At 32.0% G+C, this 24,538-nt stretch overlaps 2 protein-coding genes across 6 annotated transcripts; both read right to left on the bottom strand.

The window, feature by feature from the left end:
* Positions 1–1,958: 1,958 nt before the first annotated feature.
* LOC111701173 (tektin-3) lies at positions 1,959–21,210 on the bottom strand. Of its 5 annotated transcripts, none has more exons than XM_023472345.1 (11): positions 21,128–21,210; positions 19,774–19,849; positions 18,777–18,884; positions 18,086–18,157; positions 14,023–14,094; positions 13,464–13,527; positions 13,331–13,405; positions 13,029–13,157; positions 12,510–12,600; positions 12,078–12,253; positions 1,959–2,075 (listed from the first exon to the last, which is right to left on the bottom strand). In XM_023472345.1, the coding sequence occupies exons 2-11, from the start codon at positions 19,824–19,826 to the stop codon at positions 1,998–2,000; spliced, it is 918 nt and encodes a 305-aa protein (XP_023328113.1). In that variant the 5' UTR covers positions 19,827–19,849; positions 21,128–21,210; the 3' UTR covers positions 1,959–1,997. The 5 variants fall into 5 exon arrangements, with proteins under 5 accessions (XP_023328113.1, XP_023328110.1, XP_023328109.1 ...); XM_023472342.1 differs by lacking the exon at positions 1,959–2,075 and adding an exon at positions 9,031–9,751; XM_023472341.1 differs by lacking the exon at positions 1,959–2,075 and adding an exon at positions 9,658–10,219.
* Positions 21,211–21,840: 630 nt separating this feature from the next.
* LOC111701161 (cuticle collagen 19-like) lies at positions 21,841–22,784 on the bottom strand. Its single transcript, XM_023472328.1, has 2 exons — positions 22,662–22,784; positions 21,841–21,972 (listed from the first exon to the last, which is right to left on the bottom strand). Exons 1-2 carry the CDS (start codon positions 22,782–22,784, stop codon positions 21,841–21,843), a joined length of 255 nt encoding a protein of 84 aa, XP_023328096.1.
* Between the last annotated feature and the right edge of the window lie 1,754 nt (positions 22,785–24,538).

Raw genomic sequence — 24,538 nt, 5'->3', positions numbered from 1 at the left:
GTTTCCATTTTTCCGGAAAAAATTTCCATTTTGGAAATGGAATGATCCGGAAATTTGTTGCGTAAACCGGAATTCCGGGATAATTCTGGTATAAATGTAAACCGGAAATTTTCCGGTTTACGTCACGTAAACCGGAAAAATTTCCGTTTTACGGAATGGAAACCGTAAAATTTCCAGTTTCCATTTCGTAAACCGGAAAAATTTCCGGTTTCCATTCCGTAAACCGGAAATTTTTACGGTTTACGTAACGTAAACTGGAAAATACAACGTTCCGGAAATTTCCGTTTTACGGAAAAAAATCGTTCCGGAATTCCGGTTTTCCGGAACCTTTTCCATAATGGAAATGGAAAAAATTTCCGGATCATTTCCGTACGTAAACCGTAACCCGGAATTCCGGTGGAAACCCTAATTCTCACATTGTCTCTGGTGGAAATATTACCTCTTCTACAAGTATTCTCTTATTGTCTCTGGTGGAAATATTACCTCTTCTACAAGTATTCTCTCGTTGTCTCTGGTGGAAATATTACCTCTTCTACAAGTATTCTCTCATTGTCTCTGGTGGAAATATTATATCTTCTACAAGTATTCTCTCATTGTCTCTGGTGGAAATATAACCTCTTCTACAAGTATTCTCTTATTGTCTCTGGTGGTAATATTACCTCTTCTACAAGTATTCTCTTATTGTCTCTAGTGATATTACCTGTTCTACAAGAAGTCTCTCTTTATCTCTGGTAATAATGTAGTTTCTACAAGAAGTTTCTCTTTAACTCTGGTAATATTTCCTCTTCTAAAAATAGTCTCTCATTGTCTCTGGCAATATTACCTCTTCTACAAGTTTAGTATGTGGAGAGTCGTTACAAGCTTCAACCTCTGGTCTCTTAAATCATAATTGCTATATTTTTGATTTTGAAGGAATTTTGAAACTTTCAGAAACAATCTTTTTCTAACATTTAACAAAATTATCGATTTTTTACAAAATTGATCAATATTTGATATTTTTGTCTTTTTGTGATTGATCATTCGTTTCTGAAACAAGTTTTGAAATAAATAAATTTTAAAAAAATATTCTAATGCCTGAGTTCGTTTTTTCAGTCTAGTTTCAGCTACTTTCAACGGAGATTCCTGGTCAGTGCAAATCAATCAATTCCAAATCAAATCAAAAATTATTGATCAGCCAATCATCAATTGTAATGCTTGACGGTTCATAAAGAAAGTCCACAAACTTTATAAAATGTTCAAGTTCTTTTAATTCTTGTAAAAGATAGCTTTAACATACAGGGTTACCCACAAATCGTTGAAAATTCTGTTCTGAATTTATAATATCTGTTGTGATATTCATGATTCCCTGCATCTATGAACATTTTTCTTTGTTGTCGAATCATTGATTAAAAGATAATATATGTAAATCAGAAGACTTACTTATCGTCATATTATATGAGTTTTAATGTAGAAAATTGGGAATCATAAAAGTTATGAAAATTATGAAATTAAGTAATCTTTTTAGTTTAAATCAAAGTATTAATCTTTTTGCGTATTATACCTTCTCAGATATGAATGAATGAAAGTTTTTATGATGAAATATTTATAAGCCTTACTTACATAATGCATAGCGAACTTTTATTAAATTTTGAAACGTACAAAATAGTTTTTGTTTAAATTTAGAAATTTAGGAAATGGTATTTAACACATTTTACCTAATTAATATGTCCTCGGAACCAAAACTTTCAATTTTTAAATTACATACAAATTGGAAAATTACATTGTGTCTTGATTATTCACGCAAAAACAAAGCAAATAAAATCACCGAATTTTAAAATCAAGTTAAATCTGTTTGTTGAAGAAAGGTTTGTTTATTGATTGTTTGATTGATCAATTGATTAATTGGTTGATTGATCAATTGATTGATGGATTGATTAGTAAATCGATTTATTGATCAATTGATGGATTGATACATTGATTGATAAATTGATTTACTGATTGATTAAGTAATTGATTTATTAATTGATTGATTGATTGTCCTTGTCATAAAGTGATCTTCTCAACCTCTCTATATACCTCTGTAGATCTCCTATTTCCTAAGCAAATATGTAAACTCAATTTTGCGGTTCGTGCAAAATCCAAATCTGTAATTGAAAACAATTATAAAATATGCCACATGCAAGCAATTACAGTTGAAAAAAGGTCACTTAAATGTTCAAAGTTTGTGAAAATCTACGGTTTTTAGTGTCTAGCTATGTAAAAGATCTTTTTTTCAATTTATATTCCTAAACCTAAAAAATTGCCACTAGAAATTAGTCAATAAATCAATGTTAGAATTAATTATTTCTTTTTCATCATTATATTGAATTTCTTATTCTTTACGAATTTGTTCGCAGATTTCGACAAAATCTTCAAATGTCATCTTTTCAATAAAAATTCCAGAAAATGTTTGTGAACAATGACACGTTACAGAAACTAATAGCTGAATAAGATTATTTATTGTTACATGTTGTCGTCGTTATTTAATAATTTTCAAAAATCGATTCTCAATACGTAACCACCCACATGGATGATTTTGAAAGTCGACTTTGCGCTCAAACTCAATAATTATAACATCATTAAAGGGACAGACCGGCTATGTAAGGTAGTTGAACTGAGTATTCAGTGTTGTGGACAAATTCTTTAGGATTCATTTGAGACATATATAAAAAATCTTTTTAAAGATCTGTAAATCCTGAGTTTGAGCGCAAAGTCAACGTTTAAAATCCTACTTTTGGGTGGATGCGTTTTCAGAATTTTTTTTCAAATTATTAAATAACACGACAAAAAATGTAAACAAAATTCTACAGTAAACAAATTAGTTGTTTAGGAACAGGTTAAGAAAAAAAAATTTAATTTTATCATCGAAAATAAGTAATCTATTTCGATTATTAGTTTCTATTTTCTCATTATTCTAGTTTCTCATCTCACAAAGATTTTTTGCGGATTTTCTGGAATTATTATTAAAAAGACGACATTTGAAGAATTTGTAGAAAGCTGCGAACAAATTTATAGAAAATTAGAAATCCAATATAATGATGAAAACGAAATAATTGATTCTAGCATTGATTTATTGACAAATTTCTTTTTAGAAATATATGTTCCTAACCATCTAATTAGATTACTGTATAATTTTTACTTTATTTTATTTAATAATTTTAAAAAACGATTCTGAAAACGTACCCACCCAAATTCATAACTTTGAACATCGACAATGCAAACAAACTCAATAATTATACATCGTGGAAAAATTTTATGTGTCTCAAATTAATCCTAAAGAATTTGTCCACAACCCTGCATACTCAGTTTAACTACATAGCCGGTCTGTCCCTTTATAACGTTTTTTATCTCTCAAATGAATACTAAAAATTTTCTCCACAACTGCATTCTCAGTTCAAGTACCATATATTGCTGGTTACTCCCCCTTTAATCCCGATAATACCTTTATTTTTTTCTACAGTAGATATGCGCAAGTAACCACAGCTGAAATTAATCAGTTTCCAAAATTATAAACATCAATATCCAATTTATACCCGACCAGATGAAGGCTTCAAGGGTATCATTGTGAATTGGACAGTTTCATAGTTTCATGAATGATGGAGAATGACTTGAAATTTTGCTTACAGTCCCTGTAATGAAAAGCATGTCATCATCCCCTTTTTTGCTTATTTCCGGAAACAGTTCCGTTAAAATTGAACAAAATCAGGTTTAGAAATGGTGTGGAAAGAAAAAAAACGTTTCCACGATTTAACTTTAGTTGTATAAGTATCAGAGTCCAGATCTTAATAAGTTTCAAAATTTTAAATTGCTTAAATACGTCATGGGAAACTTAATTGTCAACATTTTTATTGTTATTATAATTAATAATACGATTATCATGATTATTGTGCACACATGAAATATACTAATTATTATGATTTCGATAAAAAAAACTAATTAAAACTTTAGAAATTTCAAACATTACATATTTCAAATTTTTGCCCAAGAAAGATATAAATTTAAATTCTAATAACTTTTCAAATATGATTTTTTGGACACAGGGAAAAAAAATTATCCAGCTTACATAGCGTTTGGCAATATTTTAGCTTTAAACTTTACTTTTTTTCCTACATTATAACAGATATCCATAGGAATAATATTGCGGATTATTTAAAACGAGTAGATTTCCTGAGAAGATAACAAATCAAAAATTTAACAAGGCTTTTTTAACCAGCCATATAACTTTTCTGGCGTCATTTGAGTTACCTAATCTGTTGTTGTCTTTAAGGTTTAGTGTATACTAACTGGGAACCCAGCGTTGCCCGGGGTACTCATAGTTACTCACGCCGTTTACCCTCACTTGGTCTTTAATTAATATTTTACCTATTTTTACCACTCAACTGAGAATCTCAAAACCAAACTTAGAAAATTCCCCTGGTTCTTCCGAGTTCCCCAATCAATCAATTTAAGGCAAATCGGTCCAGGGGTTCATGAGGTATGATGGGACATGAAAACAAAGGATTCAGGATAAAGAATGAAGGATACAGGATACAGGATGCAGGTAGGGTTGTTAATCGTTTTTATCAACGATCTTAAAAAAACGAGCTACGAACGAACTATTCGTTATGAAATTTTAAAAAACGAAACAATGAAACAATCCTTTTTTTATAATTTCGCGAAGGAATACGAGTTTTTTTGACCAAATTCTATTTCTTTCTACAGAAAGATAAGTTTATGAATTTTATCCTTCATATTTTATTTTGAGAAATGACCTGAATATATTCTGACCTAAATCCTTTATCCTAAATCCTTTATCCTAAATCATTTATCCTAAATCCTTTATCCTAAATCCTTTATCCTAAATCCTTTATCCTAAATCCTTTATCCTAAATCCTTTATCCTAAATCATTTATCCTAAGTCCTTTATCCTAAATCATTTATCCTAAATCCTTTATCCTAAAAAACGCTCATCAACACTTGTTCTTAATTACTATCTGTCAATGAATTAGTTGACTATATTCAACCAAATTGTTTTATTTAGTTGTCAGGGGCTTCCATCTAAAATAAAAAATCAATAAGCCGAAAAATATTATGAAGGTGCACTCTACCTCTACATAAGATTACATAAAACCCGTTTTCTCATTCCACAGTTGTATGTGTCCCACTGTCTTTAATATTTTAAAGCTTAAATTTGACTTAAATTATTAAGTTCAGTCGTGAACAGTACTTGTATTAATCAATATGTTTCACTTTAAGCGTATAGTACTGTATAGTCGTCGTAATTTTTAGTCACTCTTTATTCTACGCGATGTCCGATTAGCAATGGTACCTTTGAAACATTAGTTAAATTAACAACAAACAAACTGAATGCAAATATGCCCTACCGGCTCAGTTTCATTTGCCAGAATAGTTTTGCCATAATCACACTTGACATAATACTTTTGACATAAGTAACACTTGCCATAAGTTACACTTGCCATAAGTCACACTTGCCATAATGGTTACACTTGCCATAATTACACTTGCTATAATTACTTTTGTCATAATTTTCTTATTTAAAAAAATGTAAATCTGTCTTTTTTTATTTCAAATAAGGGAAATTTTCCCATGAAAATTTCCAACTCTAGTTTTCTCATTGTTTTAAAACAGAAAAGTTGACACAAGTTCAGCTCCATATTTTCTCACAATGGAGGACCCTTTGGTGACCTTTGAACTTTATGGAAAAAATATTATGTCAAATGAAATTTAGCCGCCCTACCTGGATAGGCTAAGCAGGCCTAAAGTGTCCCGGCACGCCATGCTACAGATTCATGAAAAGTTTTTTGACTGCCATCTAACGGCCACTTGTTACATATAATACCCATTTAGTGGTTAAGTTTCAAATTTTTAAAGAAATACTCCTAAGTAACATAAAACTTAGAATTTATGAATTTAGTATATTTTTGAAGATTTTGTATTTTGTATCCAAAGGAACCTAGTACATATCCCTGAATACAAATGTCTGCTGATTGGTCGTGTACAGTCTTTGTACACAATAGAACCTGCTGTGGAAAATATCGCATATTTCAATTGATCTCTGTTACTCTGTTATATCTGTAATTACCATTGGGGAAGATAACGTTGTTAGTCTGACTTGAATAGAGTTTTTAATTTTGACAATTTCACCATTGCTTCTTACGCGTAAAAATACGCAATTTAAATCCGACAAAGCTTTTAAGGGTAACGTTGTGAATCGTAAATGTCACTCTTTTAACAGGGGGTGTCAATTAAACATACGTTTGCAGTCCCTTTCAGCTAGAAAATCCATTGCAAAGCTAAGGATTTGTTGCAAAATTAATTATTGCGAAAAGCTGTTCATGCAATGTCTGTGAGCTTGCAGTTCTGTCAGTTAGGGATTATCACAAAGTTAAAAATCTCTCCCACAAACTTTATTCAAATAAAAATTTGTTCACTCATCTGTATATCCAATGTGGAAAAGTTAAAAGGAATTGAGTCTTTGCCAAAAACTATTCATTTATAAACTCTATATTTTTTAAACCTGATGTTGTAACTTGTAAACCTTGATATATAAAACTTTTTGATATGCATTAATTAACTAACGATTTTATATTCGTCTTTGATTGACGCGGCGTTCATTATTGCTGTGTACATTAGTGTGTTCCAATAAACATTGAAAATAAATGACGAAAGGAATTCTTCCAAAAAAACTATAATTTTTTAATCCCAATCTCTTTGCAACCCAATATCATAAACCTTAGATTTTTTAAATTATGAATTATAGTAATCCGTTATATCAAATAATCTTAGTTTGAAATATATTAAGTGTACACCATTAGCTTGCAAAGATATAGGAATTAGAAAAGTTGAGTTAGTGAAAAAGACTTAATTCAAATATATCGTCTTTGTTTTCTGATAATTGGTAAAGGAAAAAGTTTTGTACCAAGGTACATGAAAAGGTTTTACCAAATGTAGTTCAACTTTTGTATATCTAAAAATCGTTGAAACAACTTTGAATATATGAATTAAATCAAATGGATCAATTTGTTTGGTATATATATGGAAGACTCCATAAATGAAGTGGATCAAAATCTATGAAAAAAAATCTTTCTTAAATCCGATGTTAATTAGAACATCATAAATACAAAAAAAACATCAAATCAAAATCAAAGGATTTTATTATTGCAACTCATATTATTCTAAAAATGTTCAGGGCACTGCAATAGAAATTGTTTAGTTGCAAATTACAAAATTGAAAAAGTTTTAAAAGGCGACAAAATATCCACAGTTTTCTGGTTCTGACTGTAAGAGTATCTACGGTCAAAAATAGTTGCTTTTCACTTAAAGGACGAATTAGAAAATAGCCACAATGTGTCCTTTCAAAACATCCTCAATTCTTAAATTATATTTTTTAATTGATTCATAAAAATTACATCATTAGCATTATTTTTTCATACTAATAAATCTTCAAAATTTGGCAAAGATGCAATTTCTAAAAATTGCATGATGTATGTATAGTATATTGTATACCTTCCTTTATAAGGGATTTTGTTATTGTTCTAAGCTATTTATTATGTAATGGTATATGTTTGTGTATATTCTTACCTATCAAAGTTGGTAACTTTTGAAAAGCCTTAGCTTTAACTTTTTCCGATTCAATAGTTACAAGCTGTGTATAATTTCCACATTAACGGGACTAAAAGCATAACTTCAAGTGACCCTCCATTTATAGAATGGCATGTCCGATTTACAACGATTCCTCTTAAAACTTTGCTGGATCAAGGATTTGGTAGATATTCTTATTTTTATAACAGAGAGTACAGAGCTGAAAACTTTAGAATCGTGGATATCGAGATTAATGCTTGATCCTCCCTTTTTCTTAATATCGGGACTAACTTAATCTTGTGCTTTCAACCAATCAGAGTCGAGTATAAGAAGCCGATAAATTTGAAATTTTGCGCGCCATTTAAGATAAATATACAGAAACGGGAAGGACTCTTTAATTTAAAAAACCGGTTTTTGATTTTTTCTACTATATCCAAGAAAGAGTGGTTTAAGAAGAAAATCAAAAGTGTGCCCATTGGATACTCAGAGTAAGTAATCGGGATTTAGATTATCTCATTCTAAAGTTTTCAGCTCAGTGTAACATCAATATTCAGCTATACAAATGAGGGTAGCCACTTCATCGTTGTCAGGACAACGGGTTAAAAGGTACCTTTGTGAATCGGACATGCATCTTTAAAAATGAAAGGTCACTTGAAATTACGCTTACAGTCCCTTTAACATCTCTCTAATATGTACAGCAGAGTTGCAAAACAATTGGTTTTCATAAAAACAAACAATTTATTTTTGGACAATTACTTTAACAATATTATACTTGACAAGATAAATAATAATGATGACAAATTATTGGGTGCTCAATAGGAACAATGAAAACAAATATTTACAATCTAAAGAACAAAAAATGTTGATTACTAAACACCCTGTTTTACAATAATACATTTATATGTACTTACATCTAACAATCTTGAAATTACGAAAACAAATCGAATAAATTTCATAAAGTTGTAGTTCTAAACAGTTTGTAAAATTGATGTACATACTAAAATTTTTCTGACCCTCATTTTCCGAAAAATTGTTTCTGATCAATCGAATTGATCACCGGGAAATATCAATGGTTAAATGATCAAAACAGTCCAACCAATAATTAGTATCTCATTAGATCGATATCCAATATATTTTTATAGTCAGGGGGGGGGGGAAAGATTTATAAAGTTTCCCCAAAAGTCCGATAGTTAGTATCCAATAGTTAGACTCCCACAAGAAAACAATTTTTAAACATCAATAGAGTTTTTTCATATCTTAATAGCCTTTTTTATTCCTAACACATTTGACACTTCTTACATCAATATTACCACTTTCTTTTCTATTCCCATGTTTTTATTTTTTAAACAAGTCCTGGTCCCACCATTTATTAAATGAAAACCCCCTTTCTTGTTCATCATTGTTATTTTTTTCCTTTCTGATCTATTTTCAGCCCCCTCTTCCCCCCCCCCCCTTCCCTTTTATTTCCCAACCCTGGTCCTTGACTAGTTTTTATGTTTACAGTATTCTTTTACAACTTGGAAAACTTGGTATTGTTGCATGTCTTAAGGAATCTATTTGTAAAGTAAAGTTTTCCAAAGAAAATATACCCCGAGCTGAGTATACAATGTGCTCTCACACAATTCCTATTGGAAAATCAGGCCAATTGCAGAGTTTGAAGGAATATTGTGACTACTTATAGGGCCTAGGATCATTCAATAGGAACCCTGTATCATGCTACATGCTTTAATGCTATTGTTTGGTTAAACAAATTAATTTATGACCAAGGGAAAACTAAAGAGGGGGGAAATTAATAATATCTTGTGGCGATTACGTTATAAGGGAAACTTCTTCTCATAGACATGCACTTCTGCTGATCAATCAGCAGTGTGTTTTTCTTTACTTTAATGTCTCTTTCCAAGCGTTGTCTGTTCTTAATTAGATCATTAAGAGCATCTGAACCCTCAGTTAGTTTATCCTCAAGGAGTTTTATGCTTTGAGCTATCTCTGCTACCTCTTCTATCAGCTTAATGTGTGGTTGATCATTACAGGCTTCCACATCTGGGCGACGGGTTCGTTTCTTCAGACGGGACTGTGCTACACGTAGTGGAGGATCCTTAGCTGCAATGTTGGCCTTTAGTCTTTCTAAGTATTTCTCTTGCTCAGCTATTTCCTAAAATTTGGGAATAAGTTAAAATGATATTAGTTTACAAAATATACCCTTTCTGGAAAAATACATTGTTTATCTGATTCCTAAATAATGACAAAAAGTAGTTTAATGATAGTATCTTGTGTTGACAATAATGTAGGGAAAATGTTTGCGTTGTGACATGCACTTTTGCTGATCAATCATAATAGTATTCTTCTTCACTCTTATATCATTATCAAGTCTGTCTTTAATCTGAAAAAGTTCTGATAGTGCTTTGTTAGAATCTTCAAGCTTATTTTCCAACTGTTTGATCATTTCCATGAGTTCTTTAACTTCTTCAATCAGATGATTATGAGGAGCATCATTGCACAGTTCTACTTCTGGTCTTCGTAGTCTCTTTTTCAATCGGCTTTGTGCAACTCTTAAGGGAGGGTCCTTGGAAGCAATTGAATTCTTTAAACGTTCGATACACTTTGTCATATCGGCAATCTCCTGAAAATGGCACCATTCAGACTTTTGTAGGATCAGGAATCAGTAATGTGTTTGTTGATATTTAAAAGTTTGAATAATTTATTTAACTAAAAAGTGTGTTCAGTTTGAATATAAAGCTATTTCAAATTGCATGAAACCACAAAACTCAATTTCAAGTTAATTTTATGATTAAAATCTTATATGTAAATAATTGCCTTATAAACTTGGAATTTAAAAATTGTGAATTTTCATGCAATTGAGTGAAAGTGTAGGTAGGGGAAGACTGGGGAATAATGTACTATTTTCTAACTTTGCTATAAATTTACATTTTCCTTGGCTTAACTTTTACTGATATAACCACTAAAGCCATATCAGCTAATCCGACCAGAATTGATTAATTGACCAGAATCCTTGAAAGTTAGAGCACTTCAAGTGTATCAATCATGCAATGGTGGATTTTCATGCAAGCTTTATCTTTTTTTGTATTTCTACTTTCCATCATGGTAGGACTATGTAGGACCAAAAAATAGATACGTCTTTAAAATTAATCTGATGAAAAACAATTAGAAAACTCTTAATTGTTTAGTTTTTTTCTGATTTTTTGGAAATGTTTTTTATCATTATAGTAGATAAAACTGCAAATTTTAAACTTTCAGATGCAATGCATAATAAACTTTTATCTTGTTTTGTTTCCTTGCAGTTAGAAAATCTCAAGACAAATTTAACCCCCCCCCCCCCCAAAAAAAAAAAGGTGCACAATTTTAAACTACAAGTTTATTAATCAAGTTTTCATGCAAATGTTTAATGAAAAAAAACTATTGAATCATTATATGTATGTAGTATGATAGATCTAATCTAATCTTATGCATTATGTACAAAAAAATTAGTTATTTGATTAGTCGTCATTGATTAAAGTATTTTGTTTAAACAAGTTGTTTACAATTCTTACTTTTCCAATGCGGCAATTTAATTTTAAAATGGAGGCTAGCTAATTTAACGGCCATGATTTAACCTTGGTGGATAAACAGAATTGCCATGAAATTTACAGAGTGCTAAGTATGGACTGAATTAAAGTATGTACATCTAATCTTTAGAACACTAGTTTGAAAGCAGTTAGAAATATTTTGTAACAATAACATTGTAAGGGAAGCTGCGGCGCATTGACATACATTTCTGTTTGTCTATCAGAAGAGTATTAGCTTTAACTCTAATATTAGATTCCAGGCGTTCTTTGTTTTTCAGGAGCTCTTGAGCAACATTGTTGGCTTCTTGCAGTTTATCCTCCAGATGTTTTATGCATTGATGAAGCTCATTGACCTCCTCCAGAAGCTTGTTGTGGGCAAAGTCATTGCAGTTTTCTACATCAGGTCGACGAGTTCTTTTCTTTAAGCGTGTTTGTGCAACCCGTAGAGGAGGATCTTTAGAGGCTATATTTGATTTTATTCTCTCTATATGCCGTTCCATTTCGGCGATTTCCTAAAATTTGTTTATTTGTTTATCTGTACACAAAGGCTATTTAGCTAGATAATGTAAAGCCTCATCTGCAAAATAGAAGCCAAAGCAAAATTCATTTTAGTATGTTATTGTATTGTGCAGTTTGCAGAACATTATAATGACTTAAGTTGAAAGATATTGAATATAATCTTATGCTAACAATGTGATAAATATTGGTTTGAAAATAAATAATCTTTAAGCATATCATTTTTTTACAAGGAAATAATTTTTGGAGATAATCTTGGCTTATTACAAAAATGTTAAACATGAGGAAGCACATTCTTCTTATATGTTGTGTTTGTTTGCAGGAAAATTTATAAAGTCATGCAAAATACTTTTAATTAATGATAAAGAATTTAACACAGACTTTGAAATGAATACTTACATTTTTGGTAAGAATTAGGTTGGATTTGAGGTTTCTGTGTGCGTCCTGTGTCTCAGAAATTCTGTCCGTAAATGAGCGGTTGGTTTTGTTCCAGTGAACACTCATGTCACTGGCTGCGTTGTTGATCAGATTGTTGACGTCATAGCGCAGCTGCCGGGTAGCACTTCGCCCAGCTGCTTGGTAAAGGGGAGAACATATCGGTTAATATTGAGTGATTAAAAATAGGTTTGGATAATTTTTTTAAAGATTGGTTTTGAATTTCAACCTTTTGACCTCTAAGAGACTTCATAAAATTCGAATAAATTGAATCTTTGAAAAGTTTGTTTAAATACTCTTTTAAAAAAAGAAACCTTCTCTAAAGGGAACTAGAAATATTTGTTTAATTGACACTGATTAAACTTTGAGCTTGACGAAAGAAAATTAAATAATTACCTTGTGATTCTTCAACATTATTTTTGCTGAATTTAGCCCATGACTGAGGGACACTTCCGCTAACATCCTCCTCTTCAACTCCATCATGATGCTGGAATACAAGTTGTTACAAAAAATGTTATTGTTGTTGGCAACTACTAATCTAATTGACTTGGGACAGTTCCGTTTAATAGATTTGACATCTTCCTCTCTGTACAAAGACAAGGGTTGGTGAATCAACTCATTTGTTGTTTGGTGGATTAAGGAAATCCACGATCTCTCTCAATTAGCGAATCTGGGGTGGTGTTGAGAAACAGATGCAAATTGTGCTATATATTCTTAACAGTTTTCGTTAGAGTTAAAAAAGAACAAAGAAAGATATGCATTTGGTATTATGTTAGGGGCTTTAAAACTCTTCTAATTCTCCTTTACATCCTCTTCTATAAGAAGCAAAGGAACTGAGTTTTTGCTGCAAACTTTAGACAATATTAGCAAGATTTTTAATCAAAATTCTAGGAGTAGGAACTATTCTAAATTTACCTTAATATCGATAGCATCGTTGTGCATCTCATGGCAGTCACGATCTATCTCCAATGCCATATCCTTGTGCTCTAGATCAGCATGCAGTTTGTCCTGCATGCTGTGATTGGTTTCTATTTGTTGGTTGACCTAGAAAAAGAAATTCAGTTGAAAAGAGATCCCTCCTCTCCCCTTCCTCTGACATTTTGAAGATGCTATCTTGGTTTCTTTGCTTAATTTTGATTCAGACTATATGGCAAAGAATTTCTGGGGGCCTAGATCAAAAGAATAAAATAATTAACACAAAATACTGCAATAATTACCTTTCCCAACATTTTCTGCATTCGCTGTTGATACGTTTTAATATTCTCAACTTCTCGCTCAAGACTATTTTCAACCTATACGAGACAATATGTTAAATTTTGTGTTTTGTAAAAAATAATAAATATTTTTAACCTCATCTTTGACAAGATCGATGCTGATTCTTGCCTCTCTGTTCTTGATGCACTCATTGTTGATTCTTAAACATTTAATCAATTATAGACAATACACTGTAAGCATAGATTTTAGTGACCCTACATGTAAAGATGATAATTCCTGATTTACAAGGGTACCCTTAAAAGCTTTGTCTGATCAAGTATGAATTAAATATCAATGTTTTTGTTTCTTTAAACTGTTTATTTTCATTTTGCGTGACTTGCGCATTGCTTGTTTATTAGTAACAATGGAGAAATTCTCTGAAATAACCACTTTTTGAGTCAGAAAAAATATGTTATCTTTCACATTTTTGATCAGATTAGGGTTTCAAGGGTACCGTTGTAAATCGGGCATTGCTATCTTTGCATTACGCTTATACAGTCCCTTGAACACCCTTTTTAAGTTCTGTTGGATTTGGAGCTATAGAGTTAAGTAAATTGGATCACCAATTGTATTTGCAGTAATTAATGTAAAAAAGATTTTCTAAGTTTTCTAGTATTTTAAAATTGTGAAAAATTTAGAAGAAAAATATGTTTACCTAAGAGGGCGTTCTGTTTCTGCAATAGCATGTTCTAATTCAGCCTTGGTTTCCTTCAGTAGCCCGTTCTCCCTGAAGGAAAAATATATAATTTGGTGACTTGAAAATAAATTTTTATTTTATTCTAGCTGAAAAAAAAATGTAAAAAATTTTTTTTTAGCCTGTAACACCCCGCGGCCACCCAGGAGTGTCCACAAAAAATTCAGTCCAATCGGTCCTGCCGTTTGGCCGGCTATAGGCAACATATATATACGAATGTCTTGTTTTTATATAAATATATCAAAACAACTCTTCTACTTTTTTGAGAACTTTATGTAATTATTAACAAGACATTTAAAAAAAACGTTCAAAAAGTTTATTTTTCGGAAATCCCCTGAATTATGACTTTTGTTAAAAAACAAATGATCAATGTCCCCACATTCCTGTTTCCTCAAGTTTAAACTTTGTCGGATATTTTGCAAAAAATTGGCAAAATAAGGTTGCAAAATTCCTTCTCCCACTGATAAACAACTAAAATTGGCAAATATTATTTTCCAAGAATTTTAATGATTATAGAATTAGAAAAAGGTTTTCAGAGAAAATTGTTAAAACCCTATCTCAGGGGTCCATATTATTCCATCTGATTAATCTCAAATGTTGATTGATTGATATTGAGGGCAGAAATAAATAATGTTGTTATTGTAAACAATTGGAAGTATAATGTCAAGTTGTAGAAAAATTCCATACTGCAGAATGTTTACTGCTAGGGAGTGTTTATTTTTCTGTATATAATAATTTATCTCTTATAATAAATACTAATATTAACATCTTTTAACACCCCAAATGCAGTACACATTTCTGAAGTGTAGTACATAAAAACCTGTCAAAATTCACAATGACATATAAAGTGTACTTTCATGCCCCTAAATGTACTTTCAACCCCAACCCCATTTGGGATCAGAAATGGAACTATATGGACATCTGCCCTTTCTTGACGGCTTGATAATTGTTGTCATTATCTATAATAATAAAATATATTTTAATGAAGTTAAAAGTAAATAAATAAGCTAAAAGAAATGTCGTCAGTTTGACAAATCAAAACTATATGATCGCTACATGCTACTTGGACTGAAAATTGCGATTTTTTTCCAACAAATATCAGAAAAAAAGACAGTAAAAAAAGGGTAGCTGAGCTCTTTTTTCAATTTTCGGTTTTTCAAGTAACCTTTTTAAAGAACTTTTCATAAAAGGTCGGAATAATTTTTACATTTTACTCCGAAACCATGGGAGTAACTCCAAAATCCTGGGTGTAACTCCAAAATCCTGGGAGTAACTCCAAAATTTTGGGAGTAACTCCAAAATCCTGGGAATAACTCCAAAATCCTGGGAGTAACTCCAAAATTCTGGGAGTAACTCCAAAATTCTGGAAGTAACTCCAAAATCCTAGGAGTAATTCTAAAATTCTGGGAGTAACTCCAAAATCCTGGGAGCAATTCCAAAATCCTGGGAGTAACTCCAAAATCATGGGAGCAATTCCAAACTCCTGGAAGTAACTCCAAAATCCTGATGAATAATTGAATAAAACTAACTTTTTGTAAACAAATAAATGAAATTAATAATAAAATTAGCATCAAATAAAAGAATAAAAAATGAATATTGAATGAATTAGGAGCAGAATATAATGAATCAATTATTAAATGAAAGAATAAACGGATAAATAAGTTCATGAATTAAAAACAAAAGATGAATAAAGCTATAAATATTAACAAATGCAAAAATGCAGAAATCAATTACACAACAGTCGAATTAGTGTGAATGATGAAGAATATATATATAGATAGTAAATAACGTAAATAACAAATAAAAATATACATAAATAGTTTCAATTTCAAATATTGTTTGAAAATAAAGAATTGAAATATATGTATGTAAATATATTTTTATTTTCCATATTTGCGCACTTAGTTTCTTGCTCAAAATATCTCTTTTATTGGATTAATATTTGACGGCATAAAGAACTTGTAGAGATGTGCACGTTCAACTTTATTCATTTAATTCGTTCTGTAAACGACTAATTTCGTTCGTTCAGTAAACTAGTTTGTTCCGTAAAATTGTGTGTTCAATAAAATTGTTCGTTCAGTAAAAAAATGTTCAAGTTCGTTTGAACAATTCTAAACCGTTAGTTTTAGGTTTTAACGATCTTTTTTCATTTCTGTGAACAAGCCATTGTTCGTTTTATTCTGAACGACACCCTTTTCTCAAAATTTCATTCGTTCAAAAAAACAACGCCGATCTCTATAAAGAAGTATTCTTATTCATTTTATTCCCCTCATAAATTCCCTTGAATAGATATCTAGATATTTTGTATAAAAAGATTTCATTGTAAAGCCTCCCCTCACTCCCTCTTAGCTTTGTATAGGGCTTTTCATAAAAAAGTAGTTTGGTAAAAAAAATAAACACTTAAAAAAAGCTTAACTCTGTACAAACAAATCAGCAGTCAAGTTTGCTTAAAGGGAGTGTTCGCGAAAAATGAAAGGGGGTATAGGCTTACTTCGAAAAATATTGGATGGAAATCACCCCCCTCCCCTCCTGTTCAATAATATCAAACAAAAATAGCCCGAGGAGGACAAAGAGTTCATGGAAACTGGTGTAAATCAACCTGCCACTCTATAAATGGAAACTAACTTGAATTTCCAATAACAGTCTTTTAAAACATCGTCTCTAGTCCCGAATACGAAGATAGAGAAGGAGGGATGGAAGCCCCCTCCCCGCCCTCCCATTGTCCCAAATTATTAGTTTGATTGAATGATCCTAGTTTTGATTTGTCGTGTCTCCAGGAATTAGAACTTCAGGTCAAACTTTCCAAACTTCACCAAGGGAATATAAAGTATACTTTTCCAGAGATATAATATTTTTCACAAGATTGTATTCAACTTTTCTAAACAAATCCTGCTTCGGTATGAGAAAATATGAGAATTCATTCGATACCTATAAAACGTGTTACGTTCTAAGAATTGATAAATATAACCGAAAATTCACACATTAAATATCACGGGGAAAATTCAATCTAAAATTATCAAATAACCTGGACGGAAAAACTAAACAAAATTGTGTTATAAACTGAATTGTTCTTAAAAGAAATCATAAGTTCTCTATTTTAAACAAAAACAAAATAATGTGTATAAGCTGTAGTTAAATAAATCAATAGTGAAACAAATATTTTTAACTATTGTGTGTTAAACCAATATTTTAAAAATCTTACAAATTTAGAGGAAATGTTCATTAAATATTGGATATTGTCTTACAATTAGTTTCAATAGGTCTAGAAAATTTTTAATATTTGTCAATATTTTAAGATATTTAATGAGTATAAATATAATTATAAAACCCCGGTTAGATAGATGGATAGATAGATATAATAGCATGTTATAACATACCCTGAGCCCGACTTGATATTTTTTCTGATATAAATTGGCTGTTATAATATGCCCTGAGCCCGACCTGATATTATTATCTAATATAAATAGCATGTTATAACATGCCCTGAGCCCGACCTGATATTATTATCTAATATAAATAGTATGTTATGACATGCCCTGAGCCTGTCCTGATATTAGTATCTAATATAAATAGTGCGTAATAACATGGCCTGAGCTTGTCCTGATATTAGTATCTAATATAAATAATATGTTATAACATGCCCTGAGCCCGAAATAATATTATTATCTAATATAAATAGCATTTTATAACATGCCCTGAGCCCGACCTGATATTATTATCTAATATAAATAGCATGTTATAACATGCCCTGAGCCCGACCTGATATTATTTTCTAATATAAATAGTATGTTATAACATGCCCTGAGCCCGACCTGATATTAATATCTAATATAAATAGTATATTATAACATGCCCTGAGCCTGACCTGATATTATTATCTAATATAAATAGTATGTTATAACATGCCCTGAGCCCGACCTGATATTTTTATCTAATATAAATAGCATGTTATAACATGCCCTGAGCCCGACATAATATTATTATCTAATATAAATAGTATGTTATAACATGCCCTGATCCTAACCTGATATTATTATCTAGTTCTGTTTGAAGATCAGCTCTCCAGGAATTACAATCCTCTATTCTTGATCCCAACCTAAACAAATCCTTGAGTTTCATCTTTTCTTGATTCCATTCTTGACAAATACTTTCACAATTCTTTATTTTTGATCCCTAAACCTAAACAAATCCTTGAGTTACAATTCTCTTTTCTTGATCCCAACCTTAACAAATAATTTTACAATCCTCATCCTTGATGCAAACTTAAACAAATACATTTATAATCCTCTATTCTTGATCCAAACCTAAACAAATACTTTTATAATCCTCAATGATTGATCCAAACCTAAACTGTACTGTACTGTACTGTACTGTACTGTACTGTACTGTACTGTACTGTACTGTACTGTACTGAACTTTACTTTACTTTACTATACTGTCCTGTACTTTACTATACTGTACTTTACTGTACTGTACTTTACTGTACTGTACTGTACTGTATTTACTGTACTGTACTGTATCAACTCTATTGTACTGTACTGCACATTAACTAGCTATACTGTACTGCACATCAACTCTACTGTACTGTATCGTACTGTACTGTACTGTACCGCACTGTACTGTACTGTACCGCACTGTACTGTACCGCACTGTACTGTACTGTACCGCACTGCACTGCATATCCACTCTACAGTACTGTTCTGCATGTACTGTACCTATTATTCGCCTCTTGTTGACTTCTTTGTGTCTTGCTGGCACAGTTTGCCATGAGTGTATCCGCCTCATTTCGGATCCGCTCAGATTTGGTCCGGGAAGAATGTGCACTGAACAAAATATTACTTTTGACAGAAATAATTCTGATACAAACACTCGATCCAGTACGTTCTTTCAGGAATGTAAACGCATTGTTCATTCGTCAAGTTTGTTTTTATTTTCCAGAAACTGCAGTACACTTTAATTATAAACAAGGATATGGTAACTTTTGTATTTTCCTTGGTCTGTAGTATTGATGTATCTAAACTGGTTATTAACTTAAACAGGTTATTTTTTACCTTATAAATAAAAGTTTAATGAAAACGTGCAAAAGGAATATCGTCTTTGTAATACTGGCTGCATGGTTGGTGTACTTAACTTTGCAATAGTGACTGCAGGGTTGGTGTACTTAACTTTGTAATACTGGCTGCATGGTTGGTGTACTTAACTTTGTAATACTGGTTGCAGGGTTGGTGTACTTAACTTTGTAATACTGCGCTGGTTGCAGGGTTGGTGTACTTAACTTTGTAATACTGGCTGCAGGGTTGGTGTACTTAGCTTTGTAATACTGGCTGCAGGGTTGGTGTACATAACTATGTAATTATTGTGATAATAAAATCTTATTTCTAGGAATCACACAAAAGTTCACGAAAATATTGGTTTTATGATTTACTTATAATTTAACCACAACAAATATCCGCAAGAATAAGCTATTTGATAGTTTGGAGCTCAGCTGCAGTCTTCTCCCCCCCCCCTTAAGTTCTTAACTCCCCCCTTTAAGTCCCCCTCCAGAAATATAATTTTTTGCAATTTGTTATTATCAAAATTTCCCTTAACTGTTAAAAAAGAAAAAGCAATCTGAAACTTGTATAAAAAATACATGGATAGATAGATCCAGATTTCGAGAACAGTCTGTTTAAAAGGAATTTTTTAAATATGTTTATTTCTAAATATATTTACCTCTGATAGTGATTTAGATTAGACTCAGACCATTCCTCGTGGGTGTGAGACATTTTCCAGCAGTCGTTTAGGTCACCTAGATAGATGAATAGATAGATAGATAGATAAATAGATAGATGGATGGATAGATAGATAGATAGATAGATAGATAGATAGATAGATAGATAGATAGATAGATAGATAGATATATTGATAGATAGATAGATAGATAGATAGATAGATAGATAGATAAATAGATAGATAGATAGATAGATAGATAGATAAATAGATAGATAGATAGATAGATTGATAGATAGATAGATATTTAGATTGATTCAAAGAATTGATAAATATATAAAGATCTATAGATTGATTCAAAGAATAAATAGATATATAGATATAAAGATGTATAGAAAAGGAGATATAGATATATAAATATATAGATCGATTCAAAGAACTTTGACTACTGAGGATCGTCATGAGAAGTGAAAAATTGTGTTTAGTATAATGCGTTTTTAATAAACTGTGAAATTTAAAAACTAAAAAAGATTGATAGATAGATAGATAAATAGATAGATAGATAGATAGATTTATTTATAGATAGATAGATATATATAAAGTAAGATAGAGAAATAGAGAGATAACTAAGATAGAACTGGCTTAAATTTTTGAATTTATAGGTTACAAGCTTTAAAGGGACAGTAAAGGAAAAATGAAAGGGGGTATAGGCTGAAAGCTAATCACTTTAGCTCTTGATCGTCACCCTTGAAAGTTTTATCTGATGTTCCTGTCTGGAGAAACTGATATAAAACTGTGTTAAAATTATACAAAAGTTCATATATGTAAAATTTAGAAAATCTTAAACTTAAATCACGTGACCAGAACTATCACCAATGGCAGAGCAATATACTGGTCATGTGTCTCCGCCTGTATCACGTGATCGCTTTACTGCAATGCCATTGGTGGAATTTCTGGTAAAGCAATACGGACGTATAAATAATATTATAAATTAAATCTATAAAAAATAGAAATAACAAATATAAAATTAGAATTGGAGTAAACCTAAGTTACAATTAGCTTTCTCTGGGATATCATCGTTTTCAGATTGGTTACATATTTGCTGAATTTGATCTTATTAAACCCACTACTTTTATACAAAATTGTACATATATTAATTTTCGTATAAATTTGACAAAGTTGTAAATCAATTTCTCGAGATAGGATCGTCAGATATAACTTTCATGGGTCGCGCTCGAGAGCTAAAGTGATTAGCTTTCTGCCTATACCCCTTTTCATTTTTCCTTTACAGTCCCTTTAAATGTGCGCAAGATTATGCCAATGGCTAAAGGTGAAATGGAACAAATTCAAAGTTTACCTAGTGGAAGCTAAACACGTCACAATGACGCAATAAATTTCATTCTAGCGTAGTGATCAGGTTCTACTCTTTCTAAACAGCAAGGTTCTAAACCACGGCGCACATTTAGAAAATAATCTAAAATATCTCATTTAGAACAATTTTAAAAGATTTAATGGTTTTGAAATGGGAAAATTCACAAATTAAAAAAACTGAACCATTTGGGAAATTTTTCAGAAAATGTTAAATTGAAGAAAAACTGGCATCAAAATTCAGCTTTATTTTTGTTCCCATACTTCAATATTAAAAGGTTTAAAAGTTTTGACCTATTGTCTCTGAAGACCTATACATGGTCAATACAATTTTCTTTGTCAAAGTGTCAACCTCATAAAATAATGATTCTTTAGAATAAAAAATGTGCGTTTGCCTGTAGGAAGTTTCTCCAACTGAAAGTACTCCCCTTACACTTTGTACAAGTCAGAAGGAGGGGGGGGGGGGGTACAAAAAGAAGGAGGGGTGGCAAGGGGAGAACCTTGATTTTTCATTTGTAAACTTTGAAACCCCAACAAAGACAAAAAAAATTTTATCAAAATAAAAATCAAAATTTTATTTTTTTATTAGTATTTTTGTCCCACCTGAAGATCCCTCTAGTTTGTAAGGCCGTTGCTATGACGATAAACAAGGGGAAAATATTGGTAGAGAAGGGAGGAAGAAGAGGGAAAACAAATTATAAATTAGTTTTTAGATTTTTCCTGGTTTCTCTGATTTCCCTGGTTTCCCTGGTTCCCCTGGTTTCCCTGGTTTCCCTGGTTTCCCTGGTTTCCCTGGTTTCCCTGGTTTCCCTGGTTTCCCTGGTTTCCCTGGTTTCCTTGGTTTCCCTGGTTTCTCTGGTTTCCCTGGTTCCCCTGGTTCTCTGATTTCCCTGGTTTCCCAGGTTTCCCTGGTTCTCTGGTTCCCTGGTTTCCCTGGTTCTCTGGTTCCCTGGTTTCTCTGGTTCCCCGGTTTCCCTGGTTTCCCTGTTTCTCTGGTTTCCCTGGTTCTCTGGTTTCCCTAGTTTCCCTGGTTTCCCTGGTTTCCCTAGTTTCCCTGGTTTCCCTGGTTTCCCTGGTTTCCCTGGTTTCCCTGGTTTCCCTGGTTTCTCTGGTTTCCCTGGTTTCCCTGTTTCTATGGTTTCCCTGGTTCTCTAGTTTCCCTGGCTTCCCTGTTTTCCTTGGTTTCCCTAGTTTCTTTTGTTTCCCCTGGTTTCCCTGGTTTCCTTGGTTTCTCTGGTTTTCCTGGTTTCCCTGGTTCTCTGGTTCTCCGGTTTCCCTGGTTTCCCTAGTTTCCCTGGTTTCCCTAGTTTCCCTGGTTTCCCTAGTTTCCCTGATTTCCCTGGTTTCCCTGGTTTCCCTAGTTTCCCTGGTTTCCCTGGTTTCCCTGATTTCCCTGGTTTCCCTGATTTCCCTCGATTCCCTGGTTTCCCTAGTTTCCCTGGTTTCCCTAGTTTCCCTGGTTTCCCTGGTTTCCCTGGTTTCCCTGGTTTCCCTGGTTTCCCTGGTTTCCCTGGTTTCCCTGATTTCCCTGGTTTCCCTGGTTTCCCTAGTTTCCCTGGTTTCCCTGGTTTCCCTGGATTCCCTGGTTTCCCTAGTTTCCCTGGTTTTCCTGGTTTCCCTAGTTTCTCTGGTTTCCCGGGTTTCATTGCTTTCCCTGGTTTCCTTACAGTGTTGTTGTTGTTGTTCTTCTTCTTTTTCTTTTTCCCGGCACATTTTATCTTCTTCTTCTTCTTCTTCTTCTTCTTCTTCTTCTTCTTCTTCTTCTTCTTCTTCTTCTTCTTTTTCTTCTTCTTTTTCTTCTTCTTCTTCTTCTTCTTCTTCTTCTTCTTCTTCTTCTTCTTCTTCTTCTTCTTCTTCTTCTTCTTCTGCTGCAGTGGCTGTACCCCTACCTTGCACTACACAACAATAAAAGAATGAAAGAACAAGAATTTCTATTTTATTGATAAATGAATAGATGAGGAGAAACAAGAAAATATGAAAACTAGAAATAAATGATGAACATGGGAATCATCTTACTAGTAAACTCAACTACACACCTTTGCAGATACAAATAAGAAAAGGAAGAAAGAAATTTTAGATTTTTGAAATATAATCTCTCCACTCAAACATTTCATTATTAGTATTTGTTTCATAATGATAAAAATTAGCTTATGCGGCATTCTGACATGCAATTTTTTAGAATTTATTTTCATTTCAAGAAATGCACAAAAACAGATATATAAAAAGATATGAATGAATCTGTAGATAGAAAGATAGTTAGATGGATAGATTATATATCTTTATAATAAAGCTCGTCGCTCATATATATATTGTAGATAAAGTTAATTGATAGAATACATGTACCTGTGTTTACAGAACGAGTAAATTACAAATTGATGATTATATTAACAGTACAATAATGTGATGAGGTGGAAAACAGCTCTTGGCTGTTCTGATTATTTTTTCCGCCTGGACCGAATGGATTGACATGTTTTGAGGGAAAAATTGGCTAAAAAAATCCGTTTTCAACGCCCTGCACATCAGCTAGTAAGTTAAAAGTATTAAAGATAGATAAAGATAAATAGGTAAATACATTAAAAGATATTCTAAAGAAGATTATAGATAGATGTTTATTAAGTTTCAACATTTGCATACTCATATCCTATAGTATCCGAGTACTCTGTATATCAGTGTACTCGTTCAGCATCATTTAGTTTCACTTTGTACAATTTCATCTAGAGAACTTTTAATATTGATACCTTTCTTTCAGACCTTCTATCTTTCTATCCTTCAATCCTTCTATCTTTCTATCCTTCTATACTTCTATCTTTCTATCCTTCTATACTTCTATCCTTCTCTCCTTCTATCTTTCTATCCTTCTATACTTCTATCCTTCTATCCTTCTACCCTTCTATCCTTCTATCCTTCTATCCTTCTATTCTTCTATCCTTCTATTCTTCTATCTTTCTATCCTTCTATCATTCTATCATTATATCCTTCTATCCTCCTATCCTTCTATCCTTCTATTCTTCTATCCTTCTATCCTTCTATCTTTCTATCCTTCTATTCTTCTATCCTTCTATCCTTCCACCCTTCTATCCTTCTATCCTTCTATCCTTCTATACTTCTATTCTTCTATCCTTCTATTCTTCTGTCCTTCCACCCTTCTATCAATTTATCCTTCTATCCTTCTATCTTTCTATCCGTCTATCCTACTATCCTTCTATCCTTCTATCTTTTCTATCTTTCTATCCTTCTGACCTTCTATCCTTCTATCTTTCTATCCTTCGATCCGTATATCTTTCTATCCTTATATCCTTCTATCCTTCTATTCTTCTATCCTTTTATCCTTCTATCCTTCTATCCTTCTATCTTTCTATCCTTCTATTCTTCTATCCTTCTATCCTTCTATCCTTCTATC

The sequence above is a fragment of the Eurytemora carolleeae genome, unplaced genomic scaffold, assembly GCF_000591075.1.
Source record: "Eurytemora carolleeae unplaced genomic scaffold, Eaff_2.0 scaffold357, whole genome shotgun sequence".
Classification (NCBI taxonomy): Eukaryota; Metazoa; Arthropoda; class Copepoda; order Calanoida; family Temoridae; genus Eurytemora; species Eurytemora carolleeae.
Note: the sequence above shows the minus strand (reverse complement) of the source record. Positions and strands in the feature narration are given on the sequence as shown.

Excerpts from the sequence above, each read along its gene's own strand:
- LOC111701161 (XM_023472328.1), bottom strand. The coding sequence starts at position 22,784 with ATGAAACCCGGGAAACCAGAGAAACTAGGGAAACCAGGAAAACCAGGG. Across the intron at positions 21,973-22,661 it reads AACCAGGGAAACCAGGGAAA|AACCAGGGAAACCAGGGAAA; the intron begins TCAGGGAAACCA and ends GGAAACCAAGGA.
- LOC111701173 (XM_023472341.1), bottom strand. The coding sequence starts at position 19,826 with ATGTCTCACACCCACGAGGAATGGTCTGAGTCTAATCTAAATCACTAT. Across the intron at positions 13,406-13,463 it reads TCGATCTTGTCAAAGATGAG|GTTGAAAATAGTCTTGAGCG; the intron begins GTTAAAAATATT and ends TGTCTCGTATAG. Across the intron at positions 13,158-13,330 it reads TGCAGAAAATGTTGGGAAAG|GTCAACCAACAAATAGAAAC; the intron begins GTAATTATTGCA and ends TTCTTTTTCTAG.